Source organism: Convolutriloba macropyga, chromosome 11 (genome assembly GCF_964194025.1).
Source record: "Convolutriloba macropyga chromosome 11, txConMacr16.3, whole genome shotgun sequence".
In the NCBI taxonomy this organism is placed as follows: domain Eukaryota; kingdom Metazoa; phylum Xenacoelomorpha; order Acoela; family Convolutidae; genus Convolutriloba; species Convolutriloba macropyga.
This window is the reverse complement of record NC_134478.1, coordinates 7,860,486-7,881,289: the sequence shown is the minus strand read 5'-3', so window position 1 is coordinate 7,881,289 and position 20,804 is coordinate 7,860,486. Positions and strand designations below refer to the sequence as shown.

Below are 20,804 nucleotides of genomic sequence, written 5' to 3'. Positions count from 1 at the left end.
TCAGCCAAATAAACTTTGTTTTCGTGAAACAAAATAACCATCCAATGACTTCCCTCATATTGCGCTGGTGAAGCATTAACTATAATAAAGCCTTCTTTTGTTAATTTTGGGAAATTGTCCGCTGCAAAAACTCCGTAAAAACAATATTTTAATTGAATACATTTTCCCAACAAATAGCGTAATTCATCACTTTCCATCGGTGGGGTAGGTGATAATTGAGTTTTTCGTCACCTTTCGTTCAGAATTAACATAAAACGTTGAACTTCTTTCGCCCAGAAATAAAATTTCTACGTTGGCTGCCAATGCTCCGTCAAATGTAAGTTGAACTGAAATTGAGCAATTCGTAAGTTCTGGATGAATGAAATCATGAGACGCCTCTTGCGTTGAAGTTAAATCAAAAGCTAGAATAAAATGGTTGGGATAATTGTCCAGTTTATGCCATGCCCACCTTTGTCAAGAAAATCCAAGGCTTCCAGAGTATTGAAGTAAATGCGGTGGTTAAAAGTTGTTGAGACCGGAGTTCCAACAATAGATTGACCATTTCTACAAACAACAATTTGGCTCAAATTGAATTTCTGGTAGTGAAAAGGATTAGTGCGATTAGTTCCGAGGTATGCTTGATTTGTTGCCATTGCAATGATCATACGTCGTACAGGTTCTTTCGATAAAATATCCTCATGGCTCCAACTTCTTATTCCAGTTGTAGCTAAAAAAGTTCGTGGCAATACTTCTGTATAGCGATACACGGCAGGTGTTTTTAGTAGAGTTTTTTCAATTGCCGTCAAAACTTGATCCGCTATTGTCATTTTTCTAACGTAGAGATTAGCCTCAATTATTTTAACTTTGTAATGTTTGTTTGACTCTGAAATTACAGCAAAATCATTTGTAGACCTTCTAAATGAAATTCGCGGAGTAACACCACTAAGGAGGTGTTTATCACAAGTTAAAATATCACTCGCCGGCTTTCCAATAAAATAATTTTCCTGGGAATTAGCAACAAGAGCTTTTCTGGCCGCTACGTCGTCCACGCGACCGTCGGTGCCATCAATTTTAGCTGGCTCATCCTCGTAATAATATCCCTGACAAGCTAGCCATGTGTTTTTTTGCAGTTTTTCCCGAAGAAAATTCCGTTTCAATGAATGCTTTGTGCGCATAATTTCCGTTTGTGTTCGAAATTTTAACACCGTTAGCAGATACAGTGCATTCTGAAAATAAAGAATGTAATGCGTTGTTGCTAAAGTATGGTGCGTCTGTATTTGTAGCATCAGTTCCTGTCCTTAAATCGCCGTCATTGTTTCGGGAGATTTTGCATTTAATTTCAAGGAGAAATTTTTGTAAATCTATGAAATTGTTCCTATCGCCCAAAACTTCAAACTCAAGCATTGGACCGTCCGGGGAATATGATGGTCCGACTTTTTGAGAAAAAGCATTGTCAAAAGTAATAAGCAGAGGCTGTTTTACAAATAAATCAAATATGGTGTGTGTTGCCTCTGCGGGCAGTAAATTAGTAATCATTTTCAACTTTAGAAAAGAAATTTGACCGACTTCTCGTCAAAGGCTTCTTCTTACGAATGCCTTGTTTTGGCTTTTCACCGTTGGTTTTTAACTTACGCATTCTTCCTGTTTTTGATCCGCCCACTTGTTTTCTTACAGTCTTTTGCACAGTCGATTTTATTGCTTGTTTTGGAGACTTTTTCTTTGTAACAACCTCTACCAATTCAGGAGCTGCTTGAACAATTAATTCACGTACAATCTTTTTGGCTACAAGCCAAAGAAACTTTCTTGCAATCGGTAATGCGGCTCTGCCAATACCTGCTGCTAAAGCCCCAAAACCAATTCCTCGTTGGCGATAGTGTCCTGAAAAGTATGGTGATACCGACTGCTGTTGATAGTAGGCTTCCATTTAGTCGAATTTTTTAAAATTTAATGTCAAAATAAATTTCCCTGTTCCAGCGAATGGAACTAATTGTCCGGTTTCTGTCCGCAATTGAATTTCAATTGACTGAAAATTTTTTGATAATAACTTTTTGTATTCCAAGTTGCTGAAGACAATTCTGTGTGTTGGCTCTATTTCGCAGGGGCTACCGTTTTTCAGGCGTTGTTTTGAATCAATGACTCGTCTAAGAGGAGCTTTAGTATCGCCTACGTATTGATACTCAATTATGTTAACATAAATAAAAATCGGTTGCTTCCCTGCAGACAAATCAAAAGGATAATCACCAACAAAAGTTTTTTCTTGGTCTTCTGTCATGGTCAGAGTTTCAAAAGTGTCCAACATCTTGTATCCAATATGATAACCAGACCCTTCATGAATACCGTTGAAACCTAGGATGCTTGGAATTTCGTTATCCGGAAAAGTAATTCCTTCGTTTTTACCAAAAAACAGGAACAAAAATCCATTGATTTTGTTAAATTGAAAGTCAAAATGAGGCAATCCGGTAGCTGTTTTTAAGGATCTCAAAAGATGGTCACGGTTTTCATAGGAGCCAATTCCAATGATAGCTCGTTCTCCTCCGTATGGTCTGGAGACAGCATCAAATGGAATACTTTTCTCATAAAACTTAAGGCCTTCAGAGGAAAATATCTTCACATCACTTTTTGTTCACTTGATTTATTTTTGCTGGGAAGATAATTTCACTTAGAGCAACTCGCCAATCCCCTTCCAAATTAATTTCTTCATTGAAATAGTTTTCGAAAGAAGACAAGGTGTTTTGAGGAAAAATATTCATAGAGGCTGATGAAACTAAGTGAACGGTGAATTCATTCATGTTTTGTTATTTCACTACTGTTGTCTCTTACTTTGATCAACTCTAATTCATAAAATTTTCCTTTGACTGGCTCTTGGGATGCGTCAATGAGACTATAAGTAGGGGGATTTGTTGTAGGTATATCGTAAATCTCAAAAACTTCGTTGGTAAATGTTTGCTTGTATCCTTTTCTAAAAGGAAGATCCGCTTTTGATATTCGCACAAAGTCCCCAACGTAAAACTTTGGTCGGCGAACTAGTTTTGCTGAATTAAAAAAATTAATGATATCACGTAAGGAACGTCTTTCTTTGTCACTTTATTTGGCGCCAATTTCGTTACTCTGTTGACTCTAGAGTTAATGGTTTGTACAAAGCTCTGCAATTGATTAATATACGAGCATGTCCATTTGTCCTCTAAATACTTGTATATCAAATATTTGAGCGATCGTATATTTCTTTCCGCAAATGCTGATTTTTTCCCGCTGAAAGTTTTATAAACTTCAATATCATTTTTCTGACAAAGAGTGCTGAATGAGCCCTTAAATTCTGTTCCAGCATCTACCCACACTTTTTAGGTCGCTTGTTCTTTATCATTTTTTTAAACGCATCTGCTGTAGTTGTGGCGTACTTTGATTTTAAGGGTTCGACTCGTAGATAACGTGAGAGACAGTCCACCGCAACCAACAAATATTTTACATCTTTGTTCTCTTTTGCTAATTTATCCACATAAGCCAAGTCTAATGACCAAATCTCGTTTATGTCATAAGCAATAACGTTCAGTGTTGGAAATCTTTTTCTGTATTTCTTATGCTTTGTGTGGGCATTTTTACCCTCTAGAAACAATTTCACTTTACTTGGTTTCAATTTTGTGCTTTTTGTAGATTTTTTACGCTTCCGTATGCTGCGGGACCTTTCGTTTACTTTAATTCAAGCAAATTTTTCTCATTCGTCGAAAGACTTCAGTCCTTCTCCTCTTGCTGAGTTCTGTCTTCCTTTGAGGTTTCGAAACCACTTCCGGCGTCTGAGGATTCCTCTGTAAGTAATTGGCTGGTTTCTTTGTGCTTGATTCTTTTTGGCGCTCTTTTTCTTTTTCTTTTTTGTTTGGTAACTCTTTGAGTTCTTTTCCGGATCGCAATTTTAGCATTACCGTTGATCACCAAATCTTCTTTTATGTTTAAAGCCTCTAGAATCTTGAAATAATCTGGATTATTTATTTTTTTAGTTGGTTGCTGCAAATCATAGAGAAAAGTGGGAACATTTATTCCAGTCGCTGTTCCGTCAACAATGAAATTTTCATTTTTGCCTATAACAACTTTTTTTGATTCTTTAATGACGTTAACAATTTTTTCCGTCCTGGTAAATTTTGATGGCACTAGGATGGTGAGATTTTGAAAAATTTTGTCTGCATGTACTTTTGACAACTCAGTAGGATCAGTTGTTTCACTTGTATCCAAAACTTCTTGGTTCTCTTTGTCAGTGTTTTCATTTGCTGGCATACGGTTCAAAAACGAAAATTAGGCACCTGTATGCTGAACTCTGGGATCATTTAGAATTTGTGAGGAATACGGTTGCTCCTTCATAAACTGATTTTTGGGAATCAAAATAAACTCTTCAGCAGTTGACATTGTTTTGACTCAAATGGATGAAACAAAATTTAATAATTAGTTGAATCAGTTGGAAACCGGTTTTTGTTAGTAAAAGTGCTTGCCGTTTATCCACTGATGACTTTTTCTTGAGAACACCTTTAAATATGTGTCTGTAACTTTCTAAGTCTCTTACTTTCACTCTAACATGTCCCAGTAAAACATTGTGAAGACATTCACACAAAACCAGTATAGCATCACTACCACAACTACGCAAACATTTCCTTAACTGTTTTGGTTGCAAATGCACCATTTGCTTCAGTATAGATAATTTTTTCTCTTTCATTGTTTAGAGGAGTTGTTTCTGCTTTATCAGATGGAAGATAGAAAACTGATGGACCTGGCTCAGTTATATTTGAACAGTATCGTAAACAATCAGAAGTTTTTGGATCAAGATCGATAAGCAAATGCCCAAACGGTTCTTTCGTTGACAATTGATAGCAGTGTTTTAAAAATTTAACGAGGTTCAACTGTTTACATAAAAATTCAATTGTTGAATATCACGGGCTGATTTGAACAAAATGACGTGTGTCGTGTTCAAGTCTATTGTACGAGACCACTTGCTCTGTTGGTAAAGGTTGTGCTTGATATAAATAACATTAATGTTTTTGTGACGCCCTGCAGTGGCCAATTTAACAAATCCTTTGTCATTGTAAATTTCTTCGCACGAGTCGTCTACTATCAGAAGACAGTTTGCAAGGCTATTCAAAAATTCTAAATTGGTGTACTTTTTAAATGTAACACCAAGTGTCATCTCCATTTTGATGTATATTTGTTGCATTTCTCTGTATAAAAAATAATGTTGTTAAATTTTGGGTAAAATGTGTTTCCAATCAACATTTTGAAAATTAACTCTGTTTTGCCACAACCTGAAGGCCCTACAACGGCCATGAAGTCCCTATCTTGCGTAGATATAATTTTATTCATAGTATTGGATTTGGTAAAATGTATCCAACTAAACTTGAGAATATTGATATCCAAAATGAAGTTTCTTCACAATTTGGTTTCAAAATTGTTAATTTAACAATACAAAGTGATATCAGCAGTAAATTAACAAACATTTGAACGAAAAATACAACTTCTGACCGTGGCAACGTTGTTTGATTACAAAATTTCCATGAAGATTTGCTGCTACTTTCTTTTTCAAACAAACTTTCTTCAACAACAGCGTCAACTTGATCAACTGTTACTCCCTCCATCTCGAGACAAAATAAATTTTTTTTAAAAAAAGGTATTGAGAAAAAGTCACTCTACATAAAACAATTCATAGCAATTGAACTCAGTTAGAAAGTCTTTCATATGAACCATAAAGCACTCCGGGAGTCTCTCAGTTTTGTCATAATGAACAATTTTGTGTGTGTACTCTTTCTTCCCTCACCAAGTGTTGAATCTCCTTTGGCAGTGAAGGATCGTTCTTGTCTATTTCTTCACCAACCGGGTGCTTCGACATCAGTAAGAGTCTCGGAAGACAGACTCTGGGTTGAGTGTTTGACATTTTGCTTTCTCCACTGAAGAAAAAGTTCAATTTAATATACTAAATGATCAAATGAGCGAATTTCGTCCTCAGTCAGCAACATTTTAACTTTTCACTGTAAAAATTGGTTTCCGGTTTTTATGGTTTCGTCTTTGGAAATTGAAAGACTAAGATTCCCGTCCCCCGTAATCAAAGCGCAAATTGTTGAACTCGGTGACAAGGGTGCTTCCACTTTCGTCAATTCCTCTCTCATTTGTTAACCAGTTGAAATAGAAAATGTTTTTTTTCTTTTGCCCAATGTTTGTTGAAAATGTTTTTGCCGTTTGAATGATTTTGACAGTTTTTTGTAAAATATTTCACTGATATCGAAGGAGACGCGAGTGAATTCAGATCAATAATAGAGCACTCAAGCAAATCTGACAAAAATTTCACTCTTTCCTCTCCCTTAGCGTAGAATACTGCACCCGGATTCCTCAAGCGAACGCTTTGAATTATTTGTGTGAGTTAAATATAGGGATAGTTTCCTGTGTCCCACTCAATGCCGTGCAAATTTCTAGTCAACCAAATGAATGATTGCTTTTGTTGAGTTGTTAACTCACTATAACTTGTTGGAGGTAAAAATGATTGTGCCTATTGTGATTTTTGATTTTATTCAGTCATTTCGATTTGAGAAAGGCCTTATGAAAGGAGCTCAAAACTTGTTGGATTTTGTAACTTCTTATGTCAGAGAGTTTGTATTTGACCCAGACACATTGGACGATGGAGTACGAAAAATTTTTTACAATTATGACGTGAAAGAAATCCCGCTGTACGAAAATAAGGAGGGCTACTGGAGAGATCTTGAACTGGTTGAAAGCATTTGGAAAATGAAACCAGATATTGAGAGCACAGAAACTTTTAGCGAACCACCAACACCTGCCATGGTTCAAGATACAATTGCCTGTACACCTGAAAACAAACCCGAAAACAAACCAGATGTTGTTTCGAGCAGTGGAAGCTTTGCGACTCCACCCGTGAGCAAGTGTTTTGCACCAAAGAAACGAAGAATCGATCTCAATTATGAAAACTAAATCAAACTTATTCCTTTGTTGATATTGTTTGTTGTGTGTGCGACATTCTTCTGTGAAGCTGACTTTATAAATTTTGACTATTTTATAATTGAATTCTCAGATCATTCAGCTCATTTCAAGTGTCAAATTCTAACAAAAAGAACTTCATATTATTCGTGGTAAAAGTCACCATTATTGTTAAAGGAAAGTTTTTCAGTCATAACTTTGTTTCCGTTGTGGACAAGAAATACAATCTTATTGGAATCCACACGCAGTAAGAGAAATTTTAGGAAGCACGACTTGCTTTGAATTGGATCCTAAAGAAATTGAAATACAATACAACTAATTAAGACCAATTTTCCTCACTTTGGCTTTACATGGTCGACTGCACAGTTATGCTAAAAATAGAACTCAAACTCAAACTTAGCCTAGTTTTATGGCTGCCACACCCAAGTTTTGTCTACCATGTTGTGAAGTCATACATGAACACTTCAAAGAAGTCTTCGTAGATACATAAATGTGTTAATCACCGGCAAAATTGCGCAAATCATGCCTTTTTTTGTTCATAAACTCTCACACTTTTTATCCACAATTTCAGCGCAAATAATTAAAATGACCTTGCACACTGAAAACTGTACAATTGGACGTCAGCTATTTTAGCCGACTGTTCTTTTATAACATTTGGTTCGCAAAATAGTGATAGTTTTAACTAAAAAACATAAAAAGTGACAAAAAAAACATATATTCAGCACCCAATTAATCACTATTATTTGTTTCGCCAAGCTGTGAAATGACAAAATTTCATTGCAATTTGCATTTCAACTACGAAACAGTACTTTATTATACATTCTACGGCCAAGAAACATCCATTTTTTCACTTTTTTGACAAAAAATGCCGAAAAATAACAAAAATTTAACAAAAAGTAACATGCAAACAACACCCAATTACTCTTTATTAATTGTTCGAGCAAAAATTCACCTTATAACACTTTGTTGCCCACTCCCTTATAACTAGCATAAAACATTTTATTCTAAATTCTTTCCTCAAAAATTAACAATTTCTACACATTTTTGGCCATTTTTCATCAAAAAGTACAAAAAATGTAGTTACAAGTTATCACTAAATAATATTTAATATAAACCCGATTCCTTGACAGTATTTCTCGTACCATATTTTAGCAGTTTTTTAATTGTATAAAAATGCTTATTGGCGGCGAAAAACAATTTTTTTTAACTTTTTACTACCAAAAAACACCAAATTTTCCACTTTTTTTTTTCAAAATTTTGTCTGTTTTTGACTCAAAATGGCTTCAAAAATACACCTTACGCGCTCCACCAAAACTTTTTTCAACCCTTAATTTTACCAAATTTCAATTTGCCCCCATATCAAGCACTTCCCGACACAGTAATGAAGCGATAAAATCACTTTTTTAGCCGATTTTCAGACAAATTTTACACCCCAATTTCTTCAATTTTTCAGCCAATTTTTAACGATATTTTGTCCCCCATTCATTCTCATGCGCTATTTTCAGTTCGAAACTCTACTTGAAACTTCTCTCCAGGCTTGAAATTCAACAAACTTCCAATTTCAATACTTCGCACTTGCTTGTTAATTCAAACATATGGGCAATAAAACCCATGAAATTAATACCACTTGTGCGGTCTCAGACTCGCAAAACTATTAAAATTCTTACATTGGAACAGAAACTTATCAATTTTAAACTATCTTTTTTCTTCCCTCACCTCAGTATTGCATCAGGTTAGTCACTTTCGCTTTTCAGTCCTTCATTAGTCTCATTAGACTAGAAAAAGGATTCAGAATTTTCCAAAATATTTCAAAATTTTCGAAAAATTTTGCAAGTTTCACTCATTCACCCCACCAGAAATTTTCCGAAAATTTTACAAGTTCCACCACTCTCACAACACCAAATTCTCAAAAAAAATTACAAGTCTTTCCCAACCTCGAGAAACAAAATTTTCGAGAAGTTTTACAAGTTTTCGAAAAGGATACCTAAAAAAGGCCATGCCTGTATTGTACCGGGGGGGGGGGGGGGGGGGGGACAGGTCCCCCCCCCCGTTACAAACCAGGCATTTTCACTACTACTGTCCAGATTATGATCACCTGTTGCACCGGCTTCCCCTATCCGCTACCCTAGTCTTTCGGGCCCTTACATGATTTGCATGTCGAAACTTAATTCCATGAGCATGCCAAAACACTTGAGCTCTTTTCTCTCTTGATAAACACGGAAATGGTTGATCAAGATCATTTCAGTTTTCAGTTATCAGTTCGGTTTTCGTCAAAAAAATCTTGCCATGTCTTGATATGATCGTTGCAAGGTGCCAAGATAGAAATTTTTCAACAATCGCCCCTTCTGGCAACTATCAGACCAATATCCAGACTTTCGTGCGCTCCAAATTATCTCTGATTAGAATAAATAAAATATTAGTATAGGTGAAAAGCAATTTCTTTTGGCATAATGTACGTTTTCATGGTAATATTTTTTGGGAACGTTCGAGTTTGTGTTTCTGATGTTTGAAAGTCGGCTTGATTATTCATTGATAAATTGATTTGGTGTTGATTTAACAATATGCAGTTCTTGTTTTTTTTCCGCTCAGAATTTCAAAATGATTAAATCAGAGCACCTCTAATAAATGAGCGCACGAAAGAATCTCTGATCAGATTTCATGAATCTAAAAACGTAGAGACGTTCCTAGACTCACAAAATCTGATGAGGGATTCTTCATCAGGCCGGATTTCATGCACCCAATTTAGCCTCTGAACAGACTATTGTGAGCCGAATTTCGCTTATGACCAGACCATCCAAGATCAAAGTGACCTCTGGTCAGATCATGTCCAGGCCTGTAGGTTGCAGATAGTACAGTTCAAAATTTTGAGGTTTCGGGCCCCTTTGCGAACATTAGTGACATTTGGTTGTAACATATGTCCAATTTAGGCTGTAGTCTACGATACCAAAAATTGATAAGCTAACCGTGAACCACCGTGACGAAAAGGGCACGAAAATTGAAACCCATATCCGTATTAAACTCGGATTTAAATTTATTTAAGCTAATTGAAAATGTGGGGCCTAATCAAGAGAATTTTTTTGTTATGAGCGGCGCGGTTGAGATAATTTCAGAACTGAAAATTGTCTTCCTAATCCACATTTTGTATTGAGAGCAACTTTTCGGAAATTAATCTTTTTTGCTTGATAAAAATTAAATTGAGATTTAAACTGTTTTTTCATAGCTATGGTCGTCAACTCAACAGATCAACAGTTCAATAAATCAAATATCAACAACTCATTTCGTTTCTCAACCCATGCGATGAGCCTTTATATAAATTTGCCCACTTTGGCAAAATTAAATTGCCCACTTTGGTCACGTGAGAACAAATCTCGAAACTGAAGGATAAACTTTTTGTTAAGCGGTTTTCTGGGTTGCCCTAACAATTGAAGCTCTCCCCAATTCATCATGTAAAAGCTCAATATGATCAGCAATTACTCATGGTTGCAGTCAAGGTTTTTTTTGTACTGTGGCTATGCGAGCAATATGGGATCGAAAACATATGAGATTGCTTTCAATCACTAATTAAGCAATTTTAATTTTCGAACTAATTGACACGTTGTTATCTATCGTGGAAATCAGATACTGTAACCGTGGACATTAGTGATGGTGTGAACAACGATGAGAAGATTTTCATTGTTGTCCAGAACTGGTCAAAAACGGGCATCTTTGGAAAATTAGGCAAATATTGCCAATTTTGAAGCAAATTTGCACAATTTTTGTTAACTATCACTGTTGTCCATGAACGCTCACAACTCTAATCTTTTAAAAAGGCTGTAAATAACATGTACATCGAGTCTGTTTTCCCGGTAAAATGTACTGTTGCCAATTTTATTGCAACTGTCAAGAACATAATCATGATTCAAAAAAATTACCAAAATTTCAACAAGAAATTTGACTCTTTTGTCCAGTAACGCGAAATCTAGACGTGCTCTTGTAACAGAACAAAGCTTGATTTTGACAAAAAAAAATGTTTTAAAACATACTATTTGCAACGTAATGGATCTTCGTGCGTTCGAATTTTCTCACACACTTTGTAATGCCAAACCTTAACAGATGTGCCAGGTAGGTCTATCTTACCTCCAGCCAGAGAATAGAGAAAACGGAATCCGACGAGCCATCCGTAAGATGGTGCAATAACACATAGAAGACTCCAAAACACAATCCAGATAGCAGAGGCCAGAGCGTATTTTCTTCGGCCGTACTGGTCACCCACCCATCCCCAGAACAAATGACTGGCTGCAAAGCCAGAGTAGGAAGAGACACTCAGAATTGACTCCTGTTCTGACGTCAGTCCCAATTCCACGTACAATCTAATTAAAAAATCGAACAAAATTAATATTTATTTAGATCTGTAATATCTATATACTCATAGGTATAGCTGAGGATTAAATGCACCCTTAATCTCAAAAATGTTAAGTACTGAGAATTAGTATCGAAAGTTATGAGGAATTATATGTTTTAAGTCTAAGTTAGTGAAACAACCTATGGTTGCTATAGTTGCTCGTCATACCGCTCTCATATATAGAAAAACTAAACACTTCTAAATTCTATTATTTGGTTTTCCAAAATGTACTTTGTGAGGTAATTCACTTAATCTTTTAAAAACATTGATTATTACATTAGAAAACGACCAAAAAATTTTCGTTTCATTAGAATGTGTGAAAAAAATTTTGTTTTTCATTGCACTAGTTATGGTTTGTATGGCCCGGTAAGAGATTAAATTAGTCTTCAGAAATTATGCAGACAATGTTTTAATTCATTTTTCAGATCAAATTAAACCCAAAAATTTACCATGAATTTATAGGGACGAAAAAAAAACTCAAAAACTGAATAAAACTACATTTTCAATAAACTTGAGTTAACTTTTTCTTTTTCTCTGACACCGCAAAATCTTTGATCTTATGTTTGCATACCCGGGTTGAAGATTCTTTGATTTCATACAAGGATCATATATGATTTCATACTGTCCATACTTGATTTCTTAGTACGATCCTTGTATGAAACCAAAGAAATCATATATGATCCTTGTATGATCACTAAGAAATCATATATGATCCTAGTACAAATACCAAGAATCATACATCTTTTTTTTGAAAATCTTTAACCATTTATGTTTTTTGTATTTATTCGGTAAGGCATCACCTAAATAATACCCCTGCATCACACGGTGATCCACCAAAAGACCCTAACATACAATATCAATTGCAAGTTGGGCACAATATAAAAGAGTAAGTCCAAACAGATAACAAATTTTTTGGCATACTCATGCTCATTTAAAAATAATTAATCAAATAAACCCTTGCATATCACGTCAAATTCTTTTTCTGAATACGTTTAAACCACAAAGTTATTCTTTTTAGCGCACACGAAGAATCAAATGTGGATTGCCAATGCGATATAATAATTTAATAAATACTCTGAGTACATTATACGAGAATTTGTGGCACCAGTCAATGTATTATGTGTCATATATGACCTTGTATGATATCCAAGATTTTTTTTTTCAACTTCAATGGAAAATCAAAGTCCTTGTATGACTACCAAGAATTCATACAAATCATATTTGACCTAGTATGATTACTAAAAATCATATATGACCTAGTACGAAATCAAAGAAAGTTGTATGATTGTTGACCCGGGTAACTATAGAATTAGTATACTGACCGTGCTAATGAATGATATCGCCGCTTTGAAGTTAAAAATGGCCAATAAACATTCAATCTCAATTGCCTTTGTGAAGTCTTCTAGTGTTAAAAAACAGTCAAAAACAGAACATTTCAATGAAAATTTGTAGTTTGGGCAACAAGCCCGATCTTTGATACAACTGCCAAAATCTTCTTTTGCGAATTCCTGTTTAAATAGAAAATTTGAAGAGCAATATAAAACCTGTAGAAGAGCAACCATTTATAGAGCATTTGCAAATCAATAAGCAAATAACCAACAAAATTCGGTCAGCAGCAATAGACCTGCTTCCATTATTAACCAATTTTTGTCGAACGCTAAAAAGCGTCAAATATGCAGCACGTGTAAGCCAGATCACCAATGTCAGTTCAACAACAAACTAAATCTAAGAAAACATGTACGCAGAAGATTAATTTTAAAACTCAATCGGAAGAAATTTTTGATCATTATAAGATTCTTGTATAAGAAAACCACTAAACCTATTAAACAAGTTATCTTTGAACGACAAATGAAGAAAACAACCTAATGGTGTTTGGATAAAAATTGTCTTGTCAGATCTTTCATCAGCGAAAGTGACCGGTTACAGCGTCATACAACAAAGTTTCGGATGAAATTTAGCAAGACCAATAATACAAGAAGACAGCTTCAGACGCAAATAAAGTTTCCGCATAGTTAATACAAAATCATCTCCACCAGTTGATTTAATCAAGGTAGAAATTCATTTGAGCAATGCTCAGTGGATCCCAGAACACCATTTATAGAATATCACAATCTGTTTGTATTCTTGACGGAATTGCAGTTTTTGAAAAGATAACTAGAGTTGCAAGCCATGCATTCTATATGAAACATGTAAACGTCAGCCAATGAAGAGAGATATACTGGTGTAAAGGAATATTGAATACTTTGCAACACTTTTCATAGGTGCTATGCATTTTGGATTATTTTTCACCATGGATTCGTCACTATATCCATTGAAGTCATACACAGTCAAAAATCATTTTTTGCATTATAAAGAGGGGTTTAAGATTCTCTCGAAGGATGATTCTCTTGATGCTGTCAAAAGTTTCTTAGGACAACCCAGAACTCCTCAATCAAATCGCAGTGACAATTACCGCAGTTTCCTGTCAACCCGTGAAAAGTTGGAATTCAGACGACCTCTTCGAGATGCTAGAACTGAAAAATTTTGTCTGCATGGAACGATTCGATTGACAAAATTATCACAAAGATCTTTCAGAACTCTTCGATAAAGTGCAAACTGAGGTGACCCTTATTTTTGATCCTTGAAAGCACAACTGTATGACATCGACAATACCATAACGCTAAAACTAAAACGATTTGTCATCAGAGGAGCCAGAAAATTTATGCCAGGGCCATTTTATCCATCAGGTAAAAACTGGACACAATTAATAAGAAAACTTGAAAAATTCAATTGCAAGTTCCCAAAGAAATGGGGTGTCGAATACCTGACTAAGTTGTAGCAGCAAAAAAAACGGAAAACAGAAAAATAAACAGAAGTAAACCAGATCAGGATAATCAGAGACGAGATACTTCCCCTTGATGTTTAACTCTTGCTCCAGTAATACAAATATTCGATAATGACGGACAGCATTGTTGATGATGTGCAAGTGATGACACAAAGAAACAAACTGGAATATATATTACACCGATCGGCTTCTTCCTGCTCTTCTTAAACAGAATTCCGACAATTATCTAACACACTAGGAGATAATTTATTGAGAAAAACTCGACAATTCTCATTTAATGTGATCAGTTTTTCGTCAACTAATATTTAATCAGATTTTTAGACATTGGAAGCAATTTTAACAATATCTATAAAAACCTTGCTCTGAGTTTCAACAAAATCAATTTCATTGCGCCTCTAACTGTGTTCTCAAATAAACAACAACAAAAGTAGATATTACGAGGTCAAAAGGACTGTCCAGGACGTGACTTTTTTTTACCAAATACTCGAACCATAAATTAACACATGGCTTCCAAAGAAACAATGCTTATGCAATTTATAACGACAATTTTTCTTCCATTTTCTTTGTAAAAGCAAACCTTAAACCTAAGATTTTTAAGCAGAGATTCATCAGTAATCAAATTTATTTAAATGAATCCGATCGGTGCATGCAAACAAACTATTTGTGCCAGCAGCCTTAGTTCAAACTTTCGTGCTATTTTGGATCAGACAACTTTTCAACTTTTGTCTTCTGATTATCGGTCAAAGTTTTTCATAGAAAACATTGTAAGACTTGTGGCGAATAGCGATGGAATAAATAATTTTTACAACAAATCTCCCGGAGTTTCCAACTGCAAATGCGTTCGAGTTTTATATGATTGAAATTCTGTAAGAATTGAGGATTATAGCTGCGATGGATTTTTTTGTAACAGCATTCACCGCAATCCTGACAAAAGTGATCCAATGTACCAGTATTCAAATCTGACCTCATGCATGCATGCCAGTCATCCTATTCCACTAAGCCACCCGTCACTTAAAATTTTGAATTTTAATTAGATTCATACATAATTTCACCGCTCGAAACCTACAAACGTTCACTACCTATGTTTCAACATAAATAAGACTGAATCTGAAATGTACAAAGATTTCCCGCTAAAAGGTTTGCTGCAATTTTTTAAGGTAAATTGTCGCAAAATTTGATGTTTTCACCGCTTAAAATCTTAGCCGTTTTCACAGCATTAAGCGCTAAAAACCACAATTTTTTCAACCAATCACCACATTCGCCCCCAATTCGTTCAATCTTTTTTTTGCAATTGTTAGCGTTGAGACCAAGACCCGGGATCAGACCCTAAACATGCTGGACCAAAACAACCTCTCACCTTCGTAGTTTATAATTGTCCTGACTATCATGCGACCATAACTCTTTCCAGACCCTTTAATTTGAGTCGCACCATGCCCCCAATGTGCGACCCCAATGGTGGGATCAAAGATCTCTGAGTCTGTCACCTCAACCTGGGGGACTCAAATTGCGCTCTTACCTGGTGGAAAGATACGCCATCATGTTAACCAGCATAAACTGGCTGAAATAGGCGGACGCAAACACAGCCTGGATTCCAAACTGAGCTCGTCCGAAACCCAGAGACGAGATTACTTCTGATGGTGTCAATGTCGTGCCTTCTTTCGATCCCGTGACCCCCTCTGATCCATTGCTTTCGTGTGTCAATTGTTCTGATTCCTTTTTATTGGGTTCCAAGCCAGGTAACAGTTCGGCCATGGCGCCGTAAATTGGCCCCGTCTTTGACTGTTTCAGTTCTATATACACATTGAACAATTCAAATCACATATGATCCTATAAATCCCATGATCCTATAAATGACAAAGTCTCCATAATATGAAAAATTTCAAGGATTAAAACTTTTTTGTCAACCCGGGAATATAAGAAAAGCCCACATCTTACAGCAGTTTCAAAGAAAGATCATAAATTACAAGATCTTAACATGGCCGACTAACGTCGGGCGAATTGCGCTCAAACGACTGCCTCTAGGTACGGTTTAGGGAGGCTAGCTTTAGCTTAATTGCCGGGGGGGGGGGGTGACGAAGGGGAATGGGTGAAGTGGGGGGGGGATTGAATAGAGGGGGGGGGGGTTGAAGAGGGGGGGGGGGACTCTAAGAACCCCCTGGTTTTATGTCTCCAAAACTGTTTAAATGAATTGCATACTTAGAGTATAGTAAGAAGAGATGCTCTGAGAGCCCTCAATGCCCTCTGAGCTCTACCTGTTTATCCCGTTTTTGAGGACATAAAGTCAACTGGGCCAGACAACAAATCAGTCAAGCGAAAAATTGCATAAAAAAGACCAACAGTACTAATATAATTGCTACAAACTTCGTTTGAGAGCAATTAATAGGACAAAAAAGTTGTCAGCTATAAGCTATATGTCTAGATATAGGAAAAATTTAAGATCTTGAGATCAACGTATAACTTTGCAGTTACATAGGATCTTAAAAGATCTTACAAGATCAAGATACGTGTGATCAGATCTTATAAGGTTTGAAATGTTCAATGACTAGGGAATTTTTCCGATTCTGCTCCAAACATAATAAAGTATATATAATTCAAATAAGATACAACTAAATGATCTATAATTTGTTTCAATGACGAAAAGTTAAATTTGAAAAAATTGAGCTCTTACAAGTTCGTTTAAGCAAAGTTTGTAATCAGCTTTGAACTATAATATCTTATTCGAACAAGAAACTATGCATTTACGAACAAGCATGTACAATTTTTGTTTTGATTTCGCATGCATGTGCTTTTAATTCGAATTTGGTTCAAATTGGATATAAAATTAACCTCTACCTGACTTTTAGCTGACTCTAAATTGTTAGAAGTTTGCCGCAGTTTGAGAATTAATGTTTAAAGATGGTATTATAACTATAAACTAAAACTAATTCTGATATTATTATCATAAATTTATTCTGATAATCAGAGACACTGCCCGTCTTGTAAGTTAGTTAATTCAATTATTTGTATGGTAGCATCATAAAACCCGTTACGGCTTACCGCCCATCTCTAGCTTATATAAAACATGCATTTATGATGCTACGAATATTCGAATAAATGTCAAGATGACTGTAAGACTTACAATTGTATGACTTATTGCTGTATCTCCTGAACTGAAGATGACGTCAAACTGTCTCAGCTCTGACTCATATGATTAGATAATTTGATGAAACTATGACCAAATATAACTGGTTCTAGGTAAAGAAAAAGGAAAATAATAGATACTAGATAATGAAATAATAGATACTAGATAATAATTAAATAATTATAAAAATAATAGATACTACATACTAGATAATTTGATGAGGCTATGACCAAATATAACTGCCGTTTTAGATAAATAAAAAAAAGGAAAATAATATATAAATATTGCAAAAAGGCTCAACCACTTACACGCATTATAATACATATATCGATATTCTATTTGCAGTCAATTTCTAGTTTTTCAAATTTCATGCGGCTGCGTGTTTTATTCAAATCCCGTTCTTTCTCTGCTTTATCAAAGTTACCTTTGAAATATTCCCGCCGCTTGTTCGCAATAGATTGTACGTTGAACTGGGGGTAACGCAAGCGGATAAATGGGATAAAGGAACATAATGAATGAGGCAAAAATGTAAATGTGGAGGCGAATATCTGTAATATCCCTCTTTTAATAGTCAATACTAGCTATAGAACATGGAAGCATAAAGCTTTAAATGTTGAAGTCGAACTCATAGACAAAATATCCCAAAAAGACGCGGATCATTTTGGTTCACATTTAAACCTAATAAACTTGTACTTAATAATTTGATCTCAGGCGTCCTAAAAGGAACTCCGATGAATCATCATAAAGATTAAAATAGTAGCATAATTTGAAATTCGTTGTATTCCAACGCTCCAAATTCATTCATAAATTTTACAAGAGCGTGTTTTTTTCGTTAATGCATTTTTGGCCGCTTGCGGAAAGATATAACAGTGGTAGTATTGCAAAACCTTTGAAAAACTGAATTTATTGTTGCAGAAATTTTTGACATTTTGATTAAGAGTTCTTAAGAGTTCCTAAGAGTTCCGAATTTTTTCTCGCCTTTTCACGTTTAATTTCGTTGAGGTACTAAAAATTAATACTTAGTTAAGCAATGTTACGCGGTAAATAAAGAACGAATTTTAGCCAATCAGAATTGAGTATTTATATTCGAATTTAAATGCGTATAAATCGTTCTAATATACGTAGAAAGTTCCGAAAAAGTTCATTTAACCTAATTTTAAGTAAATATAACCATTATATGCATCGATTAAGCTGGTTTTCGGCTTAATATTTTTAGGTTTTCTAGACAATTGCCGATTGAATACGAACTGATTTTGACGTCAATGACATCAGACAAAAAACCAGTAAAAGAGCATCGAAAAAACCTTGCCGTCTAAGTTTTCACTTGTTACATTGATCGTTAATACTTACACAATGCTAATACGTTACTTGATATGGCTTACTGTGGCTTATTATAGCAAATTGAATCTTCGAAAGAGTGGTTTTCACCTTTACATGGTGCCGCGACCCGGGAATTTTTAGCCTAAATGTTGTGATAAACGTATTATATAGCAGTAATGCGAATGCAACAGACCGTTAATGTGAGTGACAGCTGTTCAAATTATTGGAGAGAAAGAAACAATCGCGACATTTCCAAAATCTCGTGTACCCAAAATACCCACTCTATTCAAGGAGAAATAAAGAGAGATAGTGCTTGTTTTGAGCCCCCAGCCGATCTGATATGGAGAAAGCCCAACTGTATTTTCACTACTCGCTAACCACAGTCAGTTTTCAAATTGTTTCCCAGCTACCTGTTCTGGCTGCTTGATTATCTTGTCAACTCCCTCTTCAACCCTCCCCCTCCTCCCCCACTCGGAGAGGACCCGCTTCAACGGGCAAGCCAGCTTAGCAGCCAGCAGAGTTTGTTTATCAGATTTACCGGATTTGCCCATCGAGGACTGTGAACAAAATATTTGGGATCCGCAAATGTCAGTGGAAGTAAGAATGCGGACAAGGCCGCCATCATAAGAAAAGATGGATCCACATGCATCCACCCTCGGGCTATTGAGGACAATGGTATTGACTGTCAAAAAATTTCCAACAGGAGCTGTAAGACAGGACATTTTTGCTGATTTGACAGTGAATTAATTAGATTTATCACCCAGACGGCAAGAAGCCCAACCCGTGAACTGTTTTTTTCGTTATCGCACGGGGTAGCAAAATTAAACTATTCTTTGTAGAAAACATTAGTTAGGGTCCCCGCATACATAGTTTCTGAGACGAGAAAACATCGATTTTGAAAGTTTTTGGTGGATTTACCGAAAACTTGAAAAAATTGATACAGTCTGTTCGTATATCAAAAAAAAACTTCTAATATAGAAAAAAGTTGAGAGATTATAATGCTAAAAAGTCAAATTTTGAAAATTTTTGGTCATTTTTGATGCAACTCAAAAAACATAGAATATCAATTTTGAATATTGAAAAAACCGAATTTCTAAGTTTAAAACCGTCCAATTTTGTGGATTACCGTTCTGTTTTCAAGAATTTGCAAAAAAATTGACCAAAAATAAAAAAAAATGGACAAAGGCATAAATTTTTGACAATGCTGTCAAAAACCAATTTCTCCAACAAGAAGCCCGTACTGAACGCCAAGTCAATATCAGTACTGGGCAAGTCTGATTCCAAGTCTAGATATCAGTACTGATTCAGAGCTATGATCATAACACATTTAAGACTTGTCACACTTGGCCAAGACTTGGCAAGTCTTAATAAACGTCCGAATTTAAGGTTCAGTACGGGATGTTCGTTAATTGAGTGAAACTCATTACACAGAAAAAATTGTGAAAATTTTCACAACCTCCGGCCTACAGAAAAAATAATCGAATTCCTATAATTTTTTTCGTCGTTCGTGAACGTATCGTTTCGCCCGCGTCCTTTCCGTCCTTTAACTTTTCAATTTATCGTGTTCCGTTTTTTTCTTCATTAACGTTGCTCTCTCAAGACTTTGCTTTTCGTTTTCTCCGTCTACGTTTCTGGATTTTGTTGTAGTATGTCATATGTGATAAAGTATGTTGTTGTTTTTGCTGTAGTATGTTGAGTATGCTAGTATGCTGGTTTGTTGTTTAGGTCTTATAGCTTTCTAGGGTGTGACTTAAGTTTATTCTCGAGTTACGGCTCGATTGTCCTTTGACTTTTCAACTTTACTGATTTACTAGCCCTCCTGTTGTAGTATATTGATTTTGCTGCTGTATGTTTGTGTGTACCTGTATGATTGCTAGTTGGTTTGGTCTCGTTGCCTTCTAGGGTGTGACTTGAGTTTATTCTCGAGTTACGGCTGGATTGTTTCTTGACTTTTCCAACTGTCTTAGTCTACAAATACACTATTGTAGTTTATTCAATTTTGCTGCAGTTTGTTTAATGCCGTTAGTATGCTGATTGTTTGTTTTGGTTTTGGTTTGATAGGATGTGACTTAAGTTTATTCTGGAGTTACGGCTAAATTTCTTGACCTGTACATTCTTTTAGTGTACTACTGCATTGCCGTAAATTAGTTTGCCATTAAACTTGTCGTTATAGCCCCATAATGAACTATATTAGATTGTCTTGCAGTAGCTTCTCTCCT

General features: G+C 35.5%; 1 protein-coding gene across 5 annotated transcripts in view; it reads right to left on the bottom strand.

Moving 5' to 3' along the window:
* LOC142349637 (synaptic vesicle 2-related protein-like) overlaps positions 1 to 17,895 on the bottom strand; it is a 39,892-nt gene extending 21,997 nt beyond the window's left edge. For 2 of the 5 annotated variants that reach the window (XM_075401347.1, XM_075401342.1), the window contains exons 1-3: positions 16,688 to 16,962; positions 15,661 to 15,934; positions 11,056 to 11,288 (exon numbers count right to left, since the gene is read on the bottom strand). In XM_075401347.1, the coding sequence (XP_075257462.1) occupies positions 11,056 to 11,288; positions 15,661 to 15,934; positions 16,688 to 16,718 (538 nt within the window). In that variant the 5' untranslated portion in view covers positions 16,719 to 16,962. The other 3 variants (XM_075401343.1, XM_075401345.1, XM_075401346.1) reach the window with 3 other exon arrangements.
* Between the last annotated feature and the right edge of the window lie 2,909 nt (positions 17,896 to 20,804).